At 46.1% G+C, this 24,661-nt stretch overlaps 2 protein-coding genes across 3 annotated transcripts; both read right to left on the bottom strand.

Annotated features, from left to right (window-relative positions):
* Nucleotides 1-204: 204 nt before the first annotated feature.
* On the bottom strand, nucleotides 205-4,995 carry gpr17 (G protein-coupled receptor 17). The gene is made up of 2 exons (XM_040183622.2): nucleotides 4,441-4,995; nucleotides 205-2,535 (listed from the first exon to the last, which is right to left on the bottom strand). The coding sequence occupies exon 2, from the start codon at nucleotides 2,525-2,527 to the stop codon at nucleotides 1,511-1,513; it is 1,017 nt and encodes a 338-aa protein (XP_040039556.2). The 5' UTR covers nucleotides 2,528-2,535; nucleotides 4,441-4,995; the 3' UTR covers nucleotides 205-1,510.
* Nucleotides 4,996-5,605: 610 nt separating this feature from the next.
* On the bottom strand, nucleotides 5,606-24,630 carry myo7ba (myosin VIIBa). 2 transcript variants are annotated; one of them, XM_040183924.2, is made up of 48 exons: nucleotides 24,492-24,630; nucleotides 24,144-24,181; nucleotides 23,955-24,056; nucleotides 23,699-23,851; nucleotides 23,008-23,192; nucleotides 22,415-22,536; nucleotides 22,179-22,321; nucleotides 21,970-22,083; nucleotides 21,646-21,799; nucleotides 21,458-21,534; nucleotides 21,248-21,367; nucleotides 20,352-20,491; nucleotides 20,019-20,229; nucleotides 19,804-19,939; nucleotides 19,559-19,728; nucleotides 19,317-19,457; nucleotides 19,039-19,197; nucleotides 18,843-18,935; nucleotides 18,352-18,446; nucleotides 18,174-18,258; nucleotides 17,864-18,082; nucleotides 16,854-17,066; nucleotides 16,570-16,776; nucleotides 16,305-16,469; nucleotides 15,924-16,220; nucleotides 15,672-15,832; nucleotides 15,455-15,581; nucleotides 15,251-15,370; nucleotides 14,793-14,966; nucleotides 14,235-14,462; nucleotides 13,977-14,144; nucleotides 13,761-13,878; nucleotides 11,443-11,569; nucleotides 11,201-11,367; nucleotides 10,910-11,091; nucleotides 10,687-10,808; nucleotides 10,439-10,593; nucleotides 9,546-9,699; nucleotides 9,069-9,224; nucleotides 8,522-8,627; nucleotides 8,319-8,432; nucleotides 8,140-8,227; nucleotides 7,928-8,034; nucleotides 7,512-7,697; nucleotides 6,912-7,028; nucleotides 6,691-6,774; nucleotides 6,486-6,605; nucleotides 5,606-6,381 (listed from the first exon to the last, which is right to left on the bottom strand). In XM_040183924.2, exons 2-48 carry the CDS (start codon nucleotides 24,159-24,161, stop codon nucleotides 6,286-6,288), a joined length of 6,696 nt encoding a protein of 2,231 aa, XP_040039858.2. In that variant the 5' UTR covers nucleotides 24,162-24,181; nucleotides 24,492-24,630; the 3' UTR covers nucleotides 5,606-6,285. The 2 variants fall into 2 exon arrangements, with proteins under 2 accessions (XP_040039858.2, XP_077963749.1); XM_078107623.1 differs by lacking the exons at nucleotides 23,008-23,192; nucleotides 23,699-23,851; nucleotides 23,955-24,056; nucleotides 24,144-24,181; nucleotides 24,492-24,630 and adding an exon at nucleotides 22,832-22,937.
* Between the last annotated feature and the right edge of the window lie 31 nt (nucleotides 24,631-24,661).

The following is a 24,661-nucleotide window of genomic DNA, read 5'->3' as shown; positions in this document are numbered from 1 at the left end:
GAAGTCTTGCAGAAATAAGGGGAGGAAAATGAGCCGCACACAAACCACAGCACGGGTCACATGATGAAAAAGAGAAGTACGCAGTGACAAGTCACTGCAGCCCCGGAGGTTTCTGCTCGAAAATAGGTCTCCCACTTTCACAAAGAGCAGGTCGAAGTCTGAGATATTCGGCGGCAGTGTAATAAAGATACATCATGTCATGGGTAGAGGAGGTGAAATCAAACATTTATTCAGTTATTATTTAAGACTGCAAAGTACATTTTCTTGCTTACCCAGCCGTGTGAATCATGTTTGTCCGCCAAACATAATTATTCTGCAAATGGCGTTGAGCCAAACTAACATGGTAAAAAAAAAAGTTTGTCATGCAATAGTGCAATATCATCTAAATGTGGACCAAATAATGAATGCATAGCATAGAAGAGTAAATGAAGAATATATGTACAATTAAGATTGGTCTAACAAAAAGTAAAATATACAGTGTACCATAAAAATACATTTATAAGCGGGTTTAAAATATTAAAACAAGACAAAAGTCTACAGTCATGCTTACAGTTCTGAGAGGCTTTATAGGCAAAATCAGGCATGCTAGAACGCTCAGAATGTCAATGGTAACAAGCTGATGTGGCGGATATAATGGCAATGCCTTAGCACTGGTTGTGCTGGCATGCTAACAGTTGCTAATCAGCCCTTAAAGCAAAGCACAGTCGAGGCTAATAGGAACGTCATTAATTCTGCGGGTATTAGTCATACAAACCAGTATTTCACAGAAACCCTGTCAGATTGGAAACCGTACAGCGGTTTTCAGAGCCATCCAACGGGTGCTGAGATATTTCGGTCTTCCCAAAGACACCCTAGATAACACGTTTTTATTAAGTATTCATCACATTTGGCATAGGATACAGAAACAGTAGCAGGTAGAAGTATTGATTGAAAGGGGACTATGTACATATTTCATGTTTGACACGAAAAGCTTGTGGAAATGGCGGACGCATCAACGTCCTTCTTGTTGAGGTCAGGTTGGAAACGGGAGCCTCGTAGTCTCACAGACTTTGATGGCTTCCTCTTCGAGGGCTAATGTTGGGAGGGTTTTCTGGTGAACTTTATGCACACTTTCTGCAAGTCCCCAGACATCGGTCATATGATGGCGTCAAGGTATCTTCCAAATATGGGAATATAGGTGGAAAGTACCATTTAGATTTTAAACGGGGGTGCAAAAAATAATTATCTTCCATTGATTACGTTACAAATGGAATATAAGTTTCCTAATTAATGGGCACAGGAACGTCACAACGTGCTGTCCTAGTCCTCACATGTTGGCTGCAGTCCTTACACTCTGCGGCACTCACACAGTTAAAACCCGTGAGACGTAGTGTGGACACTGAAACGGCTTTTCAAGTTCAGGGGACTACAGTGGCACGTCAAACACACAAACACTCGATTCGATTTTCCTTTGCGTTGTAAATGCATCTTTGTCGAACCATGCTGCGCATCGAGTTCAAATCTCATCTCATCAGAACTCAGACTTGGCGCTCACAGAGCTCTCGTGTGTTCCCTTCAACTCTCCGCTGGTGGCTCCCGACATGCTCGCCGGATCTTTGCAAAACAATCGCATCAGAGTGCCGCGGAACTTCTCTGCGCCAAACAGGTAGATCAGCGGGTCCATGGCACCGTTGAGGCAGGTGAGGGAGGAGGTGAGGCGGTTGGCCAGGCTCAGGCCTCTGCGTGTCTGGCATGAGACGTCGGGGTGGCTGTAGCCCAGGATGAAAGTGGCCCTGCTCACATGGTAGGGCAGGAAGCAGACCACGTAGATGAGCATGACCAGGCCGATGGTGCGCAGGGCCCTCAGCTTGAGGGTTGGCTCTAGCCTGGAGCCCCGGTGCAGGCTGCGGATGATGAGCAGGTAACAGGTCAGGGTGGCGAGGAACGGCGGGGTGAAGGCCACAGCCAGGGAGATCAGTGCCTTGTGCGAGGCCTTCTCTCTGTACAGCTGCGAGCACACCGTCACACCGTTCACCTCTGACGTCTGGTGGGTGATAAGCAGCGGCGCCATGGAGACGGTAACTAGGGCCCACAGCGAGAAGCTGATGATGTGGGCATAGCGGGCACGGCGGACCTTCAGCGACCTCACAGCGTGCACCACGGCCATGTAGCGATCCACCGCCACGCAGGCCAGGAAGTACAGGCTGGCGTACATGTTGACGTAGAACAGGAATCCCGCCAGCCTGCAGGGCACCTCGCCAAAGGGCCAGTGGCCCCCAGTGAGGTGGTAGGTGGCCCTCAGCGGGAGGATGATCACGTAGGACAAGTCTGCCACAGCCAGGTGAATTAAGAAGACGTTAGCTGGGGAGGAGGCACCACGCTGGTGAGAGAAGATCCAGAGAGCCAGGCTGTTGCCATTCAGCGCCAGGAAGAAAACCAGGATGTAGAAGCATCCAAACAGCGTGTTCTCAAGGGTTGTGTCAACTGCTGCGCAGCTCTCGGACTGATTGGATAGCAGGGAGGGCAACTCCAGTGCAGCAGACTCCATTTTGGTGACTGAGGAGACAAGAAAAATTGTCTTAAATTGACCGTAAAAGCAATTTCTGGAATAATTACTGGAAACATTTCCTCCCTTTGGGATTATTAGTAAAGCAACTAATGTATATTTGCAGGATGGATACAACTGAAACAGTCCATTGGAGACATTTGTAAACACATGCTTTTGATTTCTATAATTGTTCATTGTTACAATTGACAGGAAACCCAACCGCTGTCCACTGGGCTCTCTGCTCTCCACACACAAACACATACGTGCACACACGCTCACACAGACACACACGCTCACAATAGGCAGGGAGAGTACTTGTCACAGCGCCAGCCTCAAGGTAACAATAGATGTCAGTGTCCCGGCTAATGTGCACATGCCTTTCCGAGCGGATAATCACTTCATTCTGACCCAAGTATTGGACTTCCTCCGCACACTATTACGCTCAGGAAGTCCAAGTCATTAGATCTTTTCTCTGAGGCGTATTTGGCGGCAGAGTCTGATTTGTCAGCAAGTAACTTTCATGTAGTCTGAAGCAAACTCTGACAAATACTGTGCACTAAGCACTAATTAGCTGCTTTATGCGTAATGATATAGTCATCAGATCAGACGCTGTTATGCTAGCTTAGCAGATAGGAGTGAAAATGTGTTTAAATGTATGTAAGCTAGCTGTTCTCCTCTTCCTATCTCTATGCTAAGCTAAGCTAGTTGAATCTTCTCATGAATTTTGTCTCCTTAGTGGCAGTTTGACGTTTAAACGGACCAACATAACTTTGTACCGTTCCTCAAAAGATTCATTGTGGTTTTTGTGGAGGATTGTTTGGCCACACCTTAAAATATCACCTCCCACTATAGCAACGGGTTCCAGCTGTCCACTCCTCTTTATTTTGTTTTATGTCCTCCTACTCTTCCATAGCCAAACATCTCTGGGGCGTGAACGCCGCTCATTAACGTCAGCGAAGGCTTCGCTAGAACTTTCACTTTGACATTTGTGGGGAATGAAAACATGTGCAGCAGAGGATGACCTTGTCGTTCCACAGATGTTTCTAGCTGTTGGGAGGTGCCCAAATACACAACGCAAACAGCTCCCAGACAGAGAACTGTGTACAAGTAAAGCTTCACCATCACAGGGGTTCAGAACAAAAAGTATAACGGTATTGTCCTCTCTTTTATCTGGCTGGGCTCCTGCACATGCTGGAGCTGTGAGACCCTCAGCGGAGGGCCTTTCTCAGCCAACGGCTCAGACGGGGCACATTCAGGAGCCCCCCCCCCCCCCCCCCCCCCCCAAAAAAAAGGGTTGTAGTCCCAGCAGGGATAACAAACCGGGGGCTGCAGCGCTGAATGAAAAAGCTCCCATAAATACGGATCCCCGAGGGATAATCCTAAAGAGAGGCCAATCCTGAAATATGCCTTTATCACAGGGACGTGGCTGAGCAGATCCACGGCAGAGAGGAGACCGAGCATCCTGGCTCCGGTCCTCTCCGGGGATTAGTCGCTAACAATTTGGTGGAGCAAAGCACTGACAGCTGTAATGTGTACAAGCTGCTTTTGTTCAAATTCATCACAGCTAAAGTCAAAGAAGAACAAAGTCAATGTGAAATTTGGAAATTGGAATGAATGCTCGTGCACCTGGTATTGACTGACTGAGAGTCAGTGAAAAGCAGATTGTCTTCATCAAACCGGTCCCACTGCGGAGCGGTTTGGGGATTTACATGACAGAAGTAACTCAACTCTCACACCAAGTGCACAGTGAATTTTGTAGCTGAAGGATAAATTGATTTTACGGCATTGTTTTGTGCAACAACAAAAAAACACAGCACTGCACTGTGAAAACATGAGGAAATCCCAGACTTTAAATAAAGTCAAAAAACATCTCTACTGCTCCATCACACTCTGAGGGAAAATAACAGACTTACCGGAGCTTTGCAGTCTTGAAGAAAAAGCTCAGCTGCGTTGGGAACAATTCAGCTGCTGAACAATCAGCGCGGCTGCAGAGTGAAGACGGGGAGAGCAACAGGCGAGCTGTGGGAGAAGCGAAGCTCAGACACAAAGAGCGCTGTCCTATAACGCTTCCACGCTCCCTCAAGATGTCCCATGCAATGAGACTGTAGCTCTTTTTGTGTCTCAACTAAATTTGATAACAGCAACGGAGTCCCAATGGGAGCCGCTCATTTGAACCTTGACCCCGCCCTTTCTTTATCCATCCCCTTCTCCTCAGAGAGCCACTTGTGCGCTCCACAATAGCCTGAGTCAGAATAAGCGGCACATTTCAGCAGCAGGAAGAAGAATGGCATGCCTCAGTCGCAAGGAGACGTCGGGTATGACTCCATGGAAACGAGGCCCGGTGGTTCACCGAGTGCCTTTAGCCATGAACTCCCCCCCCCCCCCCCCCCCACTGATAGATAGAAGATGAACTGTGTCGTTCATCTAGAGGTTTATGACTAAAGCCTCAGAGATAATCTTTTGTATCTGGTGTGTTCTCTACAGAGGGGCCCATTCCCTATGGGGGAGCGCGGGTAAAAACAAGGGCGGGAGGGGTTGCAGGGGAAGCAGGCTTTGAGGAAACAGAGGCCCTTGTTGGTCTCTTGCCTCCTGGGGGCATCCTGAATTGGAATGGCCAAAATAATCAGTCACATAGCCATCAGACAGATGTGGGGAGAAGACCCGCTGGCTGAGGGGGGATAATATTTCTTTCATGCAAGCAGCTCACAGCTGTGTGTCACAGACATCGGCCCCCTCTCTTCTCTGCATCATCGATATGCAAATGGCATTCTGTAGACTTGAATGGAGGCTCTATCGGTGCAGGACGGCGCAGAAGCTTTGACATAACAACCCTGTTAATCTACTGCCAAAGCGCTAATTGGGACGGCCCCCGGCTTTTGTTTTCGGCTCCTCGGTCCTGTCTGCTGCGCGTCTCGTAACCCCCGAAGCAAAAAACATCGCCTTGCTATTGGAAATGTGTCATTCTTCTTACAGCGGTGGAGGAGAGGCTCCCGTCTGCTGGTGCAAAATAAGATGATCTAAACAGACTTCCACTGGGAAGATGTTTTTATTGTTTGTTATCTTCACAGAAAAACAATGAACTTTTAACAATTTTATTGATTGGTTTGTTTTCATGATCAAGATAAGGAAGTTAAAACATGGATTTATTCATGGTCAGGGTTACAAACAGTGTTTGCACTATGAAGCAATGTTTTTAGTGTGTGTGGCAATCTGGGAATAAAAAAACCAATGCTTCCCATGCATCTCAATGTAAACAAAAATAGAAATGTGTTTCACCAGTGTGCATTAAATATGTTGGGTAAAATGTTATAACAAACTGTTATACAAAGGAAGTATTATGAAATAAGTTGGTAATAACGAGTAGTGGGATTTATTGCAGTTTGTCGTATCTTTTTAGACTTTAAAGAATTTAGAAAACCCACCTCATACATATTAGTACATTTCGTCGATATTTATAGATCACAAAACGCATTGTTTTACAGAGCCTATTTTTTCATAAATTCAGAGCTGTGTGCATAGTATTAATTTTACATAGGACATGTTTTAGGGTTACGTTACTTGAACACCAAAGAAATATTAGTTTCAATAAACTGGGATAAATCTACAAAAACTGCGTGAATAATTTTTTTTACTGAGCACAAAACAAGTTGATTGCACTTTAAAAAACAGAAAACATCTCCAGCTCCGCCTCCCTTTGTGTGTCTGGACTCCATGGTGAATTTGTTGGCTCCGTATCGGCAGCTTCTTGCTGCTGAGGTTCACATGTTGAAGCGCTGGTTCCTGGTTTGCAGTACCTTCTGCTCATTGAGGTACATTGTGACATAGGAGGTTATGAGATCATCCATCTTGTAACCCTTTTCAAAAATAGACACAGGGGGAAAGAAAGGACAATGTTTTACTCATTAATCTTTCTAAATATTTAGCACACAAAGCGCACATGTCTGATGATAGACCTTACCAGTGAGGTTTCACACAGGAATTTGCTCCCCTTGACTAAATTGCCGATTGTCATGTGAAAGTAGGTGCTTCCACTGCACCAGTTAGCGATACGGTTGAACGGGTGGTTTGCCAGCACCTCCTTTACCAGAAAGAGAATCGCTGATGTTCAAGAACCGGAGCATCAACTCAAAAGGGAAAAGTGTTGAATTTGATCCGTTTTTCACCTTGGATTTAGGGTGGATGATGGTGAGTCCTTCCTTGCTGACGGCTATGCGCACAATATCTGGGAAACTTGGTTCGGATGTTTGCTGAGAAAGAAGTGAGAGAACTTTTTTTCCCCGCAGTCATCACACAGGGGATCAGATAAACATGCCGCCCACCCGACCCGAACCCAATAGATGGCAAGATAAAGCCCCATTTGTGCTACTTTCAGTGCAGCCCTCACCTTCACTTCAAAGAATGCACAACCGAAAGTCGGCCAGCGGCAGACCGCCTTGAGAAAAGCCACCTTGGCCTCTTCAACGGTCGTGCCAGCTTGTTTGTTGTAGGAGGCGACAATAGTCTGAAAATGAAAGAAATACACATCACACTATGGCGCAACACTCTTATTTTGTACACGTTTTTTGTTCTGCTTCTAATGAGGTTAATCATTTTTCAAGGCCGGCATTTCACAGCCACTTTCAGAGAGTTGAGGTTGAGGTCATAGGATGGCATGATGATGGTTTTACTCGAAAGGAGTGTATCCACAGACTGTGGCATAAAAAAAACAATAAAAATACATCTGTTAGCCAGACAATTGCACCGGTGGACTGTGGCTCCGATCACATTGACGAATGTTGCTACAGAAAACCGCCTTAGAGAAAGAGCAGCAGGCCGAACGGCGTGCTCTTGTTGTTAAAATCATAATTACAGGGTGACCTTGAAATATATTGTCCATCATCGATAAAAACAGCGAACCGTGCCTTCCTTTGCATCCTATGTCATTTCGTGAGGTGTTGATAATATAAAAAACTAAATTGCTGACTCGTGGGAAAGTCCGTCATACCTTTTTCCATTCATTTTCCGACATGGCCTTCAGCTGGTCGGCGGGCACCAGCTCCTTCAGCATCTTGGGAATCATGACCAGCTGGCTCTTGTCATTGCCGACCTTTATCTTAAAGAGCAGCGCTGCAATGTTGACCATTTCTTCTTTGGTACAAACATGATAGCCCCTCAGGTACTTTGGTAGCTCCTGGAGGAGAGAAAGGTATCTTGAATATAGAGTACAAGTATTGTGGAAAGGTTGACCATCTGTAACTTTCCGTCTGGTTGTAATGAGAAGGAAAAAGCAGTATGGATCCTTACACATCAATATGTCAGATAAGATTATGCTCATGGAAAATTTGGCCTTTTTATATCACGCGGATAAAACAACTGGCCTGGAAACGGTGATAGAGGACGGCCAGCATCATTCAAATGTACCTGAGGGAAATGGAAGATAAGATCTGCTTCTGCGTCTCTGCCCGGGATCACATTGAACCACAACTTCCTCATGAAGAACACAAGGTAGGCTATGTTGACTGGCCCGCCTGCAGTGCGCACACACACACAAACAAGAGGTTTAATACAGGAAAATACAGGCAAACCGTTGCCAAATGTGTGCCCGGCCCTGCCATCGGATAACGTCTCTTTACCGTCTTTGATCCTCTTGGCTTTCTTGGACCAGTCGGTGATTTGCCTCAGACTGTCAAAGAAGTAGTCTGTGTCATTCAAACTGAGGACCTGAAATAAACATCACAAACGTTCTTTAACAACCAGCGCAGGAGGAAATCCATGAATCAAACAGCAAAATATAACAGTTTGATAAACACACCGTGTCTTGTGTTTTGACAAAAATGCTGAAGCCGTCAGCTGAAGCCAGACTGAGCTTCTTGGTGATGTTCTGGATGAGATCCTTGATCCTGGTATTTGTCGCAACCTCAAATATCTGCCGAAGGGTGAGGGGAATCACTGCGATTACTGTGCGAATATATATCGGACCCGGCGTGATTGTGCACATTCAACGTTCTGCGTTACCTCCTCCGTGTCGTTGGGGAAGTGAATTTTGTGGAAGATCTGCGTGCTGTTCTGCTGGATGGCGTCTACCTCCGTCTGGTGCGGTGGGAGCTTCCTGGGCTCCATCCTACCACGTAAAGAAAAAAGCACACACACACACACACACACACACACACACACACACACACACACATAAAAAAAAAGGTCTCTTGGTGCCCGGTGCCGTTATGGAAATCATACTAAATGTCAAATGTATTTATAGAGGACATACAAATGGTGAGTGTGTTCATGCCACTGTGAAGGTGTTGCAACACAACCTCAGCATTGCTGCAAGCAGGTCCTTCCTTAAACTGCACGATTTGCCCTCAACATACCAGACTGAAAGTGTACTTTGGCTGCGTTGGTTCAGTATTCAGAGAGCGCGAACAACTCAAAAGTCTGGGTTTCTTCGCGCGCACACACACACACACACACACACACACAACGGCACACGCGTGTCGTTCAGCCCTCCTCTGAAAGCGGAAGGGAAGCCTCGCCGCTGCGTGTGTTTCTGGCGTGTGTGTCTGACCTCAGGGAGCTCTGCAGACGCTGCAGGCAGTCGGCGGCGAGGGGCTCTCTGCTGCGGGTCTCCAGGAATCGCCGAGCGTGCCTGAGAAGAGACTGGCTGGGAGCAAACAGGCCGCAGCAGAGCCACAGCAGCTGCCAGCCCTGCTCCACGCTGAGCCTGCGAGACGACGGAAAGGGCGACAGAAAAATGATGAAGTCTGGAGTTCGTGTTCAAAACCGTGGTGCTTCAGTCCTCTTTAGGGAAAATGTATATTCGTCTTTTTATTAGACTGTCTAAATAATTAAAGATGAGGAGAACACTGCTTAAATGTATCAGTTAGCTTTTGATTAAGCTTTATTATTTTTTTAATCATATGCTGTGCTGTTCTTAGTATCAATTAATCTATTTACAGAGACAAAACCCTGTATCAATACAGCCCACTACATCTTAAACAGAAATTCTACAGCAAATGGAGAAAAGTGAGTATAACAAGCGCACCTGTTGTTATTGCCACTCATCTGCTTCATGATCTGGCAATAGATCTCATCCCTGAGCGCCTCGTTCTTAGTGGCGGGGCCGAAGATCTGGTCGGTGAGCTCCAGAGGACTCTGCGTCTGCTTGGTGGGGTAATCTCCCATATATTTCAGGATCGGTACACAACAGTCAAGGAAGAGCAAACATCCTGATTTGATAAACTCTAATTTGAGATCGATGTGCAGTAAGACGACACAGGGTTCTGGACTACAGAACAGTTTTTCTTGATATATAACATTATGACTGTTTCATGTTGCTTTTTTGCATGTTTCCCTGGGTTAATATCTTGAAATCACTAACCCAACCAATCAAAGCCTTAGATATTATTCTCTTTAAAAATACACCCCCTTTAAATCCGTAGACATTTGGATTACATCTACATCTTAAAACGTCCGCCTCCTTTTGTTCTTGTGCAATTTGAACAGCAAAGGTGTCACTTCACAATCTCTTGGTGTTAGTTGACATAACGAACGTGAGACCCTGGGGAGATAGGGGCGACTCCTAGTCTCTTCTCTACTGTGGGCCAAACTTTATTGAGCTACCTGAAGACCCTTTAGGCATCTGCGCCGTCTTACATTTAATACTAAAAAAACAAGTGTTTCTTGGCACCAAAAGGTTTTTTTTTTTTAGACTTGGGGAACTAGATCATCCAGGCAGGAGTAGGATTGAAGCACAGTTTAAAGGAAGTTAGGTCAGGCTTAGTTGAGGTGTCCACTGAGGAAAAGAACACAATTTGTTGTGGGATTCCAGAGAAATGTCCAGCTTCTGAAATAGGCCCATGTTGTGTAGGTTTCCCTCCCGAGACAAGAAATGCAGCGCTAAAGAAAACAACAGAAAATGCGTTGTGTAAAGGATATCGGTGAATGCCAGACAGGCCTTGTGGCTGAGCTCTGGGTTGCCCACCAGCTTCTTAAGGAGGGGCTGTCTGATTGGCTCTCTGGAGTTTGCCCACAGCCTCTCAGGAGCGGCGTTCCTGGACATCACCTGACGGTTCACATCCTTACTGGGCTGCCTGAGGGATCAAAGGATTCCTGCTGTCAGCGCGGTGCAGGAAAATGCTGTGCAGCGTTTTCCTGGTAAGATCAAGTTGGGTAATTCCAGATACCTGAAGTACTCGAGGGAGAATTCTCTCAGCGTGGCAGGAGCTAATCTCTCCATCGTTCCTGTTTCCTTCTGGTTTTCCCGGATGATGTTCTCTCTCTGGTTAGGAGACAAGTTGAGCAGGGTCTGGAAAAAAAAAAAAAAAAGGAAGAAAAACATTCAATGCGTCTCGGATCCTGCGCGCGGTGACTTGTTCGTAGAAGGACGCGATGGGGACGTCTCTGTACCATGACCGCATTGGTGGGTTTGCTGAGTGTGGGCAGGATTAAGATGGCCTCGGTGGGGACGGCTCCCGTTTGTCTCGTGCTCTCACTTTGGCCCTTTATCCAGCCGCGCTGCTCAGAAAACTCATCATCTTTGATTATTATAATGAGCTCTCCTTTCTTGAAACTCAGGAATGTGGGGTCATCTGCAGAGGAACGGACGTGGCCACAGAAATCAGTTAGCAATTAGCATCAACGAGCGACCCTAACAGAGATAACTCAGCTGCGGCCATAGATAAAATCTGATCCTCCGACCTTGCCTGTCGGCCTCCTTCAGGGTCACAGCATACTTGGATCTCTCCCTCAGGCCACTGAGGAACATTGTCACCAGCTCCGCCATGTCCTCGGCTGTGCCTCCGCTCAGACTGAAGTCTCCTTTCAGTGTCAGCAGGTTGACTGCCTGGCCGGAGCCTTTAGCCTCCCTGAAAGTCAAAGCATAAGGGACACCACGCAGTGGTAGGAGACCACTCCTCGTTTCCTTCTCCTTTGATGTCTACCTCATGGTGTGGACTCCGGTGACCTCCGGGAAGGAGACCTCCAGCAGCCTCTTCTCCCGCTCGTCCAGGAAAGTGATACCGGTCCAGTTTATGGCCACGATGAACTTGCTCTTCGGCAGCGCAGGGCCTTAAAAAGAGCCACGGAGGGAACCAGATTATTAAACCAGAACTAGGAAGTTAATTATGACGGACATTCCTGAGCCGCGGTGCTGCTCGCATGAATCATTGCAGACACCCTGAAGGGTCAACTCCCCCCCCCCCTTTCGCGGCTCCGTAAAAATGTCAGAAAATAGTGAAATATGCCCCTTTTCAAACCGAGGGAGAAGGGACACATTGTGGACATAGAGGGGGTCGCCAACCTTTTGGATGACGTACCATTTCTAAACGTTCCAGTTAGTCAGTGTTCTACGTCATAATTGAGGTTAACATTAAGTTTAGTTATGGCACAGTATCAAACTGTAGCGCCTTCTTCACTTGAGGCGTTTACTCAGAGGGAGTATTTAGTGCGGTTTTAGGCTTGAAATGCGTCCCAAAACTCTGCATTGTGCATAACCCGCTAAGCTATAAAGACCAGAGAGCTGATAAACCCTGATGCTTTGTGTTTGTACTTTTGAATGTTTTGGTGTAATTTCTTCTCACGTTCCAGCAGCTCCTCTGCTCCCTGTGTCGAGCTGAGCGACTCCACACACACACACACACACACACACACACACACACACACACACACACACACACACACACACACACACACACACACACACACACACACACACACACACACACACACACACACACACACACACACACACACACACACACACACACACACGGAACTAAGTCGGCATAGAGAGCGCAGGCAGAGGCGCTACGAGACCAAAGCAAACCTGAGGAAGTCAAGAGGACTACACTCGCTACTGGAATTGCCATAAAACATTCACGATTTAAAAAGGCATCAAGCATGAAGTGACACCTAATTCAATCGTGTTCAAGCTCAGCACGATATGCCAACAGCTACGAACAAGCTAAAGCAAAAGCTGTGTGTGTGTGTAGTTAGCCGTTTAGCTTAGCTTAGTTAAGTCCTCCAAGTCTCTGCTGGCTGAGACAAGAGAAATGACTGATACTGATGTCTGTCTGCCACTCAGAAATGTTATCTATTCTAGTGACATTCTATATTTATATCCTGTGAGATATTCATTACTTTATAAAAAATAATTTGCTGTTATAAACAGTACGGTTGCCTCGTCAGAAACAATATTTAGAATTTAGATCAATCGAAAAAAGAAATAAACTCTAATTCTGAATTTATTTATTTTAAAATGTCTTTATCTCTTTAAATATAATTATTTAGTCGTGTAAAACAGAGTTATGATAAGAGTAGCAATAAAATACCAAAAACAACTATGGTGGAAATAATGATATGTCCTTGTGAAGAGGGAAATAAAGTTATATAGAGAGTATAATGGAGTATTATTAGTAAGAAGGTAAATGCAATTTGATGATTTAGGTATTAATTTAAGCATAAACATCTTTAAATTGTTCACTGCATTAGTTCTAGTGAGGAATGGTGACGTGGAAGCCTGTGTAATTACTTGGATTACTATGAGTTACTAATCACTCATATCAGCAGCATGTTGCCATTTGATCTGCTGCATTAATCATCTACGGAGTCAGTGAGTCACACTTCATTCTCATTAAACCGCTCCGACGTATCGCTTCGCAAAATGGTTGTTCACAGCATCATATCTTAAATCCAAGGGAGGAAGAAAGGTGGTTCCTGGCCCACTTCTTCCCTCTTAATCCTCTGCTTTGCTTGAGTCTTAACCCCAGTGGGGGAGCGTCTATAAATATCCTCGTGTATTCCAGTCTGACATACATGCTTACAAAAAGCAGAAACAGGGATCTGGTTAAAAACATATTTTTTCACTGCTGATCATTAAAAATGTGTGTTTCTATATTACAGAGGAAAGTAACAGTTTCAGTTATACTGTACATTTGATTTTTAAAATAAATAATGTAAGAATTCCACCGAAAATCCGCTTAATACCACACAAAGTATACTAGTACCTAATTCTGTAATAGATTCTACTTCTCAGAGTATTCTAGGAACAAATACATACATAAAGCATTCGTCTAACAATGGAGCGCATGAGGCCTTCTTCTATCATCATCATCATCATCATTATTTCCAAATCAGTTAAACAACCTGTTTTTGGTCGTCCATTTGTGTAAACTAAATGATCATGACTAGCGTACGTTTGTATAACTATAAGAGTATTGAATACATAACAACAGAGACAACAGTCTGTGTCGACACCTACCGGACAGTTTGACCACTTCAAAGAAGCGAGAGAAGAACATGGGCCACGTCTCTCGGGCGTAGTCCACCATCTCTGCCTTCACCGACTCGGCCTTCTGTCTTGAACTGAGGTACGGACCCTTGTGGGATTTAGGGAAAGAATAGAGAGAAGCGTGACTTCAAAGTCCCTGTGAAGACTTTATCCTCGACTTTATTCCTGTGCAGTGGGGAGACTGACCTGAGAATGAGCAGCGCTGACCATTTGCAACCATTTGCCCTCTGACTTGGCCTCCAGCAGAGTGTTGTTCACGCAGTCCTGAACGGCCTCCTTCACGTGCTCTGCGCTGCTGTCGGCGCCGTTCTGGATGTACAGATGCTTTGCAGCCAGCTGGACAAGATCGTCCTCCTGTGAAAGGGAAACGTGAGGGGAAACGTCTCAAATGCATACACGTGGGCACACGACCGGAAGGGGATGATCATCCAAATGTGAGCCCACCTTTTTACTCTGGTACTCGCCGCACTTCAGCCCGTGGATAAACTGTCTGTAGATGAGGTCTGTGCTGATCGTGTCCTCCTTGCAGTCGTGCCAGGGGGTGAAGACCTCCTTGCGGAAGAAGAGACGCCAGGGAGCGTGCTGCTCCTGCCCTCCTCTCCGCTTCACCTCCTGCTCACACTGGGAGATGGCGTCCATCACGTGCTCCCGCCCGCCGCCCAGAGCCCACACCTTCAGGACAGGTCAGCATAAAAGTTACCGGCAGCACTCAATTATCACTTAACTAGTTATGTAAAAATAAAAATAGGGCATGGACTCGTATTTTCCTCCTCTTTCAGAACATTTCATGTTAAATCCTTGTTATGACGCCTCCAATAACGTTAACTGGGGAGGTCACTCTTGTCTTAGCAATCTGCACTCAAAACATCACCATCCATGGATCGGCTCTGTGCTGAGCTTTGAGGGCGCACAGTGGTGGTGGTTTTTTTGCTAAACTGGACTTCATGCAGGACTCATCAGCTGCAGGAACAAGAACATGTGCGACCAGACGCGACTGCGTACCTTTTCATACAGGGCGACGTACACAGAGAAGCCGAAGGTGTCTTTGAGCTTGACTTTGTTAGAGAGGAGCTGGCAGATCTCTTTGGAGGTGGACGCTGAGTCGACGGGGAGGTTAATGGAGCGTCCGTCCATCAGACTCACAGACACGATCATGGGCTTTTTTGTCTTGATTGCCTATCACGGCACAGAAAAAAAGAAGGAAAATTAGATGTACTGGGCATGCAAGTTCAGAACTGTTAAAGGGTCAGTTTAGGTTTGGATCAAATGTAGGTTCTCTCAGAAAGATTTCTTGCCACCAAGAAAGTTCAGGTTAATAATATAATTGTCTTTGTCGTGCTTACAGCATAGAACCATTCAATAAAAAAATCCACTTCCCTGCCAACATTTGTTGGAACTACTTTCATTGAAATCATCGTCCCGATGAAAATTGCTGACATATGCTGACGGCGCCTCAGTACCTGCAGCTCCAGCCAGGCCGGAGGCTCCCCTCGCACCCCGTTCATGGCCGTGCGCCGCAGCCTTTCAGCACAGTGGGCGGCGTAGCCTCCCGGAGCGAAACGGATGAAACTCTGCAGGTACTGCCGAGACATAAGAGATGGGAAGAGATGAGCGAAACCTCAGCGCGCCCTGCACAGTGTCTGTGAAATCCGGAGCACTCTTACCCTGATGAAGCGATCGCTTGGAGGGAAGATGCCCAGGCACAGCGACATCAGGATCCAGCCACGGAAGTAGCTGTTGCGAGTGTTGTTGTCTTGAAGCTGCTTGCAGATCTGACAGTAGATTTCGTCCCTGGACGGGCAAACAGACAAATATTGAATCAGCGGGGAATAAAGAAAAATACCTGACATGTAGGTTATTTTCAACAGGAACTTGTGTTACCTGAGCTCGGGTCTGACGATGGCATATCCCACAATGATGTGCAGTTTTTCGAGCACCGTCAGGGGCCGGTCCAGGGTGGGTCCCTCTCCAACCATGATGTCATCGTCCTCGCTCACAGTCTGCAGGGTGGGAGGCTTGGATACTTCGGTCAGGTCATCTGACTGTGAGGAGAAAAAAGACATTTTTCATTTTAGAAAAAGTGAATGAGAACTTTGCAGCAGCACTGACACTGTTTTTAAGCGTACGCCTTACCTCCTCCATGATGATGGATGGCTTCCTGGAGCTTTTGGGTTTAGGGATTGTACTTTCTTGGACTGTGGACGCCTTTCTGTTTCTGGACATTAGGTCGGTGAACGTGGATCCCTTTCTTGCTCGCGGGCCCCCCTCTGGCACAGTGTAGCCCCTCGGGCTTTGGGCCGTCTCACCGGGCGCAGTAGAAGCCTTCCTGTTTCTTGTCAGAAGGTCTGTGAAAATGGAAGCCTTCCTGTTCTGCGTCGGCTCCTCGGGTACTGTGGAGGGCTTCCTTTCTTTCTTATTCCTTAGCACCCTCTAAAGCAGGAAATCATCGTTTAAAATCTATGATCAATTACGGTTAATCCGACAGAATTACGTCGCATTGAATATAGCATTTACCTGATCCAGTCCAACCATGTGGCTGAGACGTCTGTCGTTTCTGGAGATCAACTCCTGCGGCATAAGTCGTTCCTGCGGGGAGCCTCCCTGAGCCTGGACCCGCTTCTTTGGATCAGGCAGGTCTCCCATGAACCTCAGGATGATCCACCACACAGTCAGAGAAGCCTGGAGATAACGTGACAGAAAACACCATATATATATATATATATATATTCCACATTAAGATCAAAGTCAATGAGAAATGTAAGCGGTGTGAGAGACGCACCAGGACGTCTCCTTCGTCTTCGTGGTACAGCAGGGGCTGCCGAAGCCTCTGGCGGATGTGGCTGTGGGTGGCTGCGCCCTGGAAGTACATGGAGGCAAATTTGGAGAAGGAGTACTCGTCCAAGTCATCGTCGTCCTCTTGGGGGAGACCCTCCTCCATTGGCTGCTCGTCGATGTCTATCTCCTCTGTGACTCTCCCCTCAAATTTCTGAAAGCGTAGAGACGGGCATGTAGTAACGGACTCGACGGGAACCACAGAAGGTGCCAAGCTTCCGCTTCCCAAACCTCGTATCCCACGGGGGCCTGCCCCTCCTGCCCTCCTCCGACCATGCCGGGCAGGAAGTCAAAGATGCTGTCCACCATCTCCTGGTCAGTGATGGACTCAGTCTGAGTTTTGGCCTCCATCTCTTTCCTCCGCCTAAGTATCTCCTCCAAGTGTTTCTGTCTCTCCAACACAGCTCGCTGTTCTTCTTCTTTCTCTTTAGCAGAGAGGTACATCTGAACAAACGCACACAACACAAGAGAAGATCAGGGAAAAAGCTCCATCCCGAGCCTCTTCTTCCTGAAAAATGTATTTTGCCCAAAAGCCAATAACCACGTAACCCCAAATAACATCTTCATCTTCATCAGAGCAGACGCTTTGGGGAATTATGACTTGCAGAGTTTCTGAGTTTCGCAGTAGTTTCTGTAGCAGAAACACACTCCTTACCAATGGGCTCCTGTAAAAAACTCCATTCATACCTTCATCAACCTGAGTGCGTGGTAACACCATGCGTGGCCCCTGAGAGGGGGGGAAACTATTTAGCAGAAATATATTAAGCTAAAAGCTAAAGGTTATGGGGAAGTAGGTAGTTAGCTTCAAGGGGATATCAGAAATAGCTAGTGAAATTAATGGATAGCTGGTTGAAATAATTAGCTAAAAAGTAATAGATATGTGGTCAAAATGGTTAGCTGAAAGTATTAAATGAGTTAATGATTTATTGGTAAAATAGCGAACAAATAAACGGTGGAAATGAGAGATGATTGGTTAAGTTAGCTGAAAGTGGCATATGTAGTCAAAGGTAACACAGACTTAGCTCCCCTTTTCAATTTCAAATTGTTAATATACTTTGCCAAAATGGTTAGACATTTGGAACGTCGCGGGTGGTTACCCTGACGATGTACTTTGGTTCCTCTGATAGGGATGAGGAAGTACAGAACCACATGTTGCACCAGATAGAACCGGTCAGGACTTTACCCTCCTTTATTATTGTCATCCAGAAAGAGTTACTTGCAGTTCTTTCAGTTGAACTTACATCTGTTTTCCTCTTTTTCATAGCCTTCCTTGCCAGCCCGCCCCTGGCGTGGGCCTGCAGGAGGATCACAGCGTCTCTCTTGCGCTTCCATTCCTTCCTGGCCTGGTACCCTCTGACCCGCGCCTGCAGCACGACGGACGCCTTGCGCTGCTTCTCATACCGGAACTGGAGCTGCCGAGACCGAACCTGTGCCTGCAGCCTCGCAAAACCCAGCTGGACCTGGAATTAAATCAGAATTGAAGGGGTTCATTGCATGCCGGCACTTTATTTTCCCTTTGAAAAAATGCTTGTGAGTTAATAAAAGACTCACCACTTTGTACAGCTTTCTTCCTTTATGTCCTCTCCAGCATTTCTGAATGACCAGAGCACCTGCCCTTTTCTTCAAGAATTGTCTCCTTCAGAGGACAAGAGTCATATAGACTTGAAGTTGTTAGTCACATCAGCAAAAAAAAAAAGAATAGAAATAAGAAACGACTTTTGTCCCGTACCTGTATTTGTAGGCTCTCATGACTTTCTGGATCACAAGTGCTTTCTCATTTAGCTCTTTCATTCGCTCCACTTCGAGCATGGTGTCATGGAAGTCCTGAGAGGAACATTTGAAGATTCATTATTATTGGAAATATCGACTTCAGATTATTATATCATAAGCAATTGGAAAACATTTGACCAAATAACATGGTTTGTGAATATAGTGGTGTCATGAGTTAGCATGATAACTAAAAGTACAGCTGGCAGGTGTGAATGGCCTCGGTTTTGCAGATTAACGCCGCCCAGAGATGCATGAAAAGAGAGGATCTGAAAAGTTGTCTTGTTGAGTTTATGGTGATCCATCTGATCGTTTCTGAGACAATCCGCAGCCATCAATACTTACTTAATTTAAATATTTAAATTCAAATTCAGTAGTATTGCAATTTAAACAATTGGCTACTCAGGAGTGTTTACAGTTTTACAATTAAGTATTTAGTTAGTGAGATGGCACCTTGAGGAATATCTTTGTCTTGCCACGCTTCCAGTCGCCCTCTTCAGCAAGAATAGACTCACAAATGCTGTCACAGCATTCCTCTTTACTTTTCTGTTGCAGCAAAAAAGAATCATCACACACACACACGCGGCAGGAGAATGGGAAAACAGGATATATCACAACATAAACGACCATATTAAAACCTTCAGCTCACTGTTTTGGGATCACAGAGGGTAGTTTTCAGCAGGACTCGGTAGCGATTGAGGAACTCGCTGAACGTGTAGCGTACGGGATATCCGCTCTTCCTGATCCGGATGGTCTCCATCATACCGGAGTAACGGAGCTGGCGCATGCACAGCTCCCTGTCAAACAGCTGAGGGGCAGAAGACGTGTGCTCCGATTTACCTAAATGTTTCATTTCATTTGGGCTCCAAGTGAACATTGAAGCATTATTTTTGGATGCAGTGAGCACGGCTTGTGGCCTTTCCTCACCATGGGCCTCTTGAAGTCGTTGGGTTTGATGCAGCGTATGAAATAGGGCTGGCACACCGTCAGTGTTTTCATCAGGGAATCCAGGGACTGCCGGAACTGGCCGATCAGAGTTGGCACTCGCTTCTTGCCATCCGCCCCTTGCTGTCAGACACAATAAAATGTCAACTAGTGCAAGTAAGACAGCATACTTCTTTTTCTTTTTTTTAAAATTATTTTCCAAACGATTAGAAGGCGTCTCGGACCCGAAGGCTGCTGTTGGCCGTGCTGATGATCATCCTCGGGTTGCCGCTGCTCTTGATCGTACTGGAGGAGAGCGCATTGTGAAACGCCTCTTTGAGGAGTTTATTGGTCGAGGTCTCCATCAGATTAATCAGGTCGGAGCTGTGTGCGTCGCGGTTTTTCTCAAGGAAACCTCAAAAAAAAGATGGACACAATAAGACCATCACACGAGGAGGATTTGTTTGCTTTTTAAAAAGTGTTGCCCTACCATTTGAATCGTAGTGGACCTCTCCAGCAAAATGTTTGACCCCAAACTGTGTCTCGTAGTTGTTCTTGGGGCAAAGATAGATGTCTCCTTTCCCGTGCACCTGGTTCAGTTTGTGGAGCAGGGTGCTATCTGTGCCCTGAGAATGAACAACAAGCGAGTCACAACCTGCTCTTCTCCGTTGCACTAGACTCACGAGGCAGCAGGAGGACAACGACCTTGGGGAAGTTGCTCTCTTCGTCAATAAGCGCCAGCATGTTCAGAGGTTTGTTGGCCAACATGTCCAAGGTGCCCTGGTTGTCTTTGTAGTCGATCTGCTTCCAAACAATGTTCTCACGGGCGTACTCGTCCTGCTCCAGCTTGAAAACGTGCCTGACGAAGAACTGCTGCAACTGCTCGTTGGCGAAGTTGATGCACAGCTGCTCAAAGCTGCAACACATCGACAAAAGCAACAGCACACAAGGTGATGGGTGGACTTCAACATGTCAGCGAACAATATTTCCTGCAGAAGCAAAGGCACTGATGGCTGGAGAGTTGCCGTGAACGCCAACCTGTTTTTGTTGAAATTCTCAAAGCCGAAGATGTCGAGTAAGCCTATTGACTGTCGAACCTCTTCGCCGTCCTCGGGGGGTTTGTAAACGGCGGCGTTGATTTTTTTCACGACCCAAATGAAAAGTCTGCCGTAAATAGCCTGATGATGATGATGATGATGATGATGATGATGATGATAGGTGACAAATAATACACAATATATGAACAAAACAACAAATAAGATCCAGGGATTCTAAAGCAGACGCTCTTCCGTGCCACAGTTAATGACTCCATTGTTACGGATCTCTGCTCTGAGACTAACTTTAGTCTTGTCATGTGTTTTTAGTAATAGTTTATTCGTTTTAACCAGGTGTCTTAACATGGTCTCCCTTGCAAAACAAATACTAAACATTGGTATGCTGCTAAAGCAAACGTGCATAGCATCCCAGCGGGTTTCATTGTAATCCAAAAGTTAGCATGGAAATTAATTAACATAACGCTGTAAAATATTAATATATTAGTATAATACCAGCATACTATCATATAAAATGACCATTATTCTATTGCTCACACTGTAGATCAGTTAGTGTCAGGCCAACATAACATGAGCATTTCTCAAAATGTAAAGTCACTGTGCTCTTAGAGTAAACATATGCTGCTCAAATCAATTAGTAGAACTGAAATTTGCTTTGGAAATCCGCAAACCCACATCGCAGGAACCTTTTGTATGTACATGAGGAGTAAGTTTGTATTTTCTTTCCTTCTCAGGTTGTTATACTCCAGAGGCCCGAGCAGCAACGTTACACAAGTTACACAGGTTCATGTTCAAGTTTTCTGTTACTCCATCGCAGAACTAGTCCAGTAGATACAAAAATACATTTTTGCTTTTTGAAAACCATAATCAAGGCTGATTTACCTTGACGAAGGCGTCCTTGCCGTCCTTGGCCTGGGCAGAGGTCAGCGGTTTGGTCACACTCTCTCTGCCCGTCATGAGGGAGTGCTGAGTCAGACTCTTCTCCAGTGCTTTGGGTTCCACCTGGAGGTTATGGGACAAACACAATAAGTCAAGATCACTTCAGCTCCTTTTATTTGGATTGTAGACAGAAAAAAAAGAAACTTCTCATACCTCCAAAAGTTGGCTGGCCATGTTGAAATTGGGTGACGTGAGGATCTTACAGGCTTCTAGGTTGTTTACTATGGTGGCTGAAATGATTCAATAACATGTTATATATATATATATATATATATATATATATATATAATATTATATTATATACACACAACATGAGTCTACCTCCATGGTGCCGTGCTTACCCTCAAAGTCCACATTGCCCAGGTGAAGGATTGCAGCAAGCAGTTTGCAGATTTCCCAGGAGTCATTCTCAGTGAACATCAGTATCTTCAGAGCTGAACGAAAGTGGGCAAATTCCTTCACATCATCACGTCCGTCGCAGCTGGTGCACTTCCCCTGTTGATACGAGCACATGGTTTCAAGCTTCAGGCCAACGCTGGTTTCGTCTGGGGTAACCTTTCATCATCACCGTTTGTGGTTCCGTCGAATCTCAATTTCTCTTCAAAATCCGTAAATATTGACAGTGTTTTATTCTTATTTAACAGTTTGGAGAATTATTTCAGTACCATGGTGAGATATTTGTATTCTGCAGCATTCCCAAGAGAGAGAATCTTTTTCTGCTCAGCTGGCATGCCCATCAGCATGTAGTAAAAGATGTGGTAGTTTCTTTCCTCGGGCGCCTGCACATTGAAGCACATCAGCTTTAGCACAAGAAAAATCGGACTTGTACCGTGTTTCTGCTTTTGCTAAAAATATGGCAAACCAATCTTCCCACCTGGCGACAAACTCTGGACTTCTCCAGCAGGTACTGCTCAATGCGGGCCCCTTCAATGGCCCCACCCTTGGTGAAGTTGATGTCAATGTACTTGCCGAAACGACTAGAGTTATCGTTGCGGACGGTCTTGGCATTTCCAAAGGCTGAAAAACGTAGCGTTAAGCAGAGTGAGTGAGACGGGGGATTCAGATGGTTGTTCGGACTATTCTGTTCCTCTGGTTGTGTTTTGCTCATACCCTCCAAGATGGGGTTAGCTTCAAGAATCTGCTGCTCGATCCAGGAGTGCTGGCCGCTCACCGCGGCCAGGAACTGCAACATGAGCTTGGTGTTCTCAGTTTTACCTGCTCCGGACTCTCCACTTGTGGAGGAAACAGAAAAGTAAGCGTGTGCGCAGACCGCCGAGGGTCTCAGAGCCTTGATGTGGTTTAAAATGCGTCAACATTAACAAACGGGTTGTACTGGGATCATGTTTAGGCACAATCTATAACAATGTCTCAGTGTATTAGTACCATGTACCAAAACATTGTGTGGAAAATACACTTAAAGATACCCCACGTGGACGTTTTGATTCTGTATCCTTAAAAAAGAACATCTGTAACTCACAAACGCTGACTCTTTTGGACTTATAAGCCATTGATTCCCAAGCTACTTACACAATATTGATCTTTCCAACCCTCTGAAGTATTGGGATTCATTAAACCCTCAGGATGCAAAGTGCAGTCTGCTTGCTTGCAAAACTTCCAAACATTAAAACCAGGATGATTTCACTTCAACGAATCACTCCAGCTCCCCACGCGGTCTACGTCGTGCGCCTCAGACAAAAGCAGACCTGATCACGCAGCACTGGTTCCTTTGGTTGCGGCGCATGTTGAAAAAGCAGCTGTCTGCGATGGCGAAGACGTGCGGCGGCAGTTCCCCCAGCCGGCGGTCTGTGTACATGTGCACCTGCTCCACGGTGTAGATGGGCAGCAGCTGGTACGGGTTGACCGCCACCAGAATGGAGCCTGTGTACGTCTTAAAAACAGAAGCCATCGGTCACACAGGGGCACCGTTCAGGAGTGTGAGTGTGCATAAACAAGTTATTATGCTGGCAGCACATCGTGCAGCCAGCGACTGTTTGGTTACGGCAGCAGAGCACGCGATGCATGTTATCACGGGTTCTCTGATCCAAAGATGTCACGGATGGATTATAACCATGAAAAGCGGTGGTTTATAACATACAGAGTCCAACACAAAGGAATATCAGCCTGTCTCATTGTGCCCCCGGCATTTAGCACACAACTAAATGATTCATAATCGAACACACACGGCTGAGCGTTAATGACGTAGGACCACTGGGGCGGTCTCCCTCGACAGGGGCTCATTTGTCTCCATGGAGACAAACGGAACTGTGACAATCTACGGGGCAAAGTCTAGGACAGAAAGCCAATCCACAACCAGGGAGGACACGGACGAGTGAGCAGGTTATGGACATCGTAAAACTCGGCTGTTCGGCGTGTACGCAGGGAGCGGAAACCTACGTAGATGATGCCTTCCTTGTGGCGCACCAGGAGGTTCCTGAGGAGCCCGGCCTCATTCAGGTCACCGAGCCGTATCATGTCGTCCACACCCTTCACAGAGGTGGGGTGCATGGGCCGGATGGCGCCCTCCGTCTTCTTGTTGATCTTGTGCTCCTGTGTGTACGTTATAAAAGAGTTGATACATGTGTAGATGGCTGCACACGCCTGTTCTGAACATAACAACAACAACAAAAAATACGGTGGAAAGGTTGTGTACCTTTCCTTCGTCATCGATCAGCTGAAACTGTCCGGTGTCCGTCACCTTGACCTCTGCCCCGATGGGGACATGGGCACCAATGTCCACCCATACAAAATCCCCCTGGTTTGGGGAAAGCATATGATAAGCCTTCTCAGATCACAGATCTTTTAAATTATGTGGATGTGTTACTGAGATAACCCTTCTTACCTTACTCAAATGCAGCATTGCAGAAATCTGGATTAAGTCTGTGAAGACATTCTTAATTCAGATTGAGTCACAGTCATTACAATTAACTGAACCTGCTACCAAACCAACATTAGTTAGGTCTGCAGTGTCAGCGTTAGCACAGGACCGGGTCTCAAGTTATTTATAGCAACACACTGCAGTCATATTTGGGGTCTTTGAACATGATCCATTTTTTTAAATTTCTAGTGTCATTTTAGTGTGTACACAATAACGTTCACTTTCAAGACTTCTAGTAATGACTTTATATAGAAGCATGAGATCTGAAAGGAAGTCACAGTGAAAAAACATGCAAAAACACAATGAAGTTACCTCTTTGGAAACAAGAGACACCGTGTTTCTTTGGCTCTTATCTGAGAGTAGTTGGGTCGTTGGTGGGAGCCCCCGCTGCTGCCCCTCAGGGAACGCTGTCTCGTAATGACTTATGAAGCAGGAAGCCGGGACCTTTCCCAGCAAACACCTCTTTATGGCCCTTTGACTTT

Source organism: Gasterosteus aculeatus, chromosome 8, assembly GCF_964276395.1.
Source record: "Gasterosteus aculeatus chromosome 8, fGasAcu3.hap1.1, whole genome shotgun sequence".
In the NCBI taxonomy this organism is placed as follows: domain Eukaryota; kingdom Metazoa; phylum Chordata; class Actinopteri; order Perciformes; family Gasterosteidae; genus Gasterosteus; species Gasterosteus aculeatus.
The sequence above is the reverse complement of the archived record's forward strand: the minus strand, read 5'-3'. Positions and strand labels throughout refer to the sequence as shown.

What these genes read in the sequence shown, in the direction of transcription:
- myo7ba (XM_040183924.2), bottom strand. An exon ending in ACGACTTCAAGAGGCCCATG is followed by an intron (nt 19,198 to 19,316) that starts GTGAGGAAAGGC and finishes TCTGCCCCTCAG; the next exon opens with CTGTTTGACAGGGAGCTGTG. An exon ending in AGCCAAGAGGATCAAAGACG is followed by an intron (nt 8,035 to 8,139) that starts GTAAAGAGACGT and finishes TGCGCACTGCAG; the next exon opens with GCGGGCCAGTCAACATAGCC.
- gpr17 (XM_040183622.2), bottom strand. Translation starts at nt 2,527, where the DNA reads ATGGAGTCTGCTGCACTGGAGTTGCCCTCCCTGCTATCCAATCAGTCC.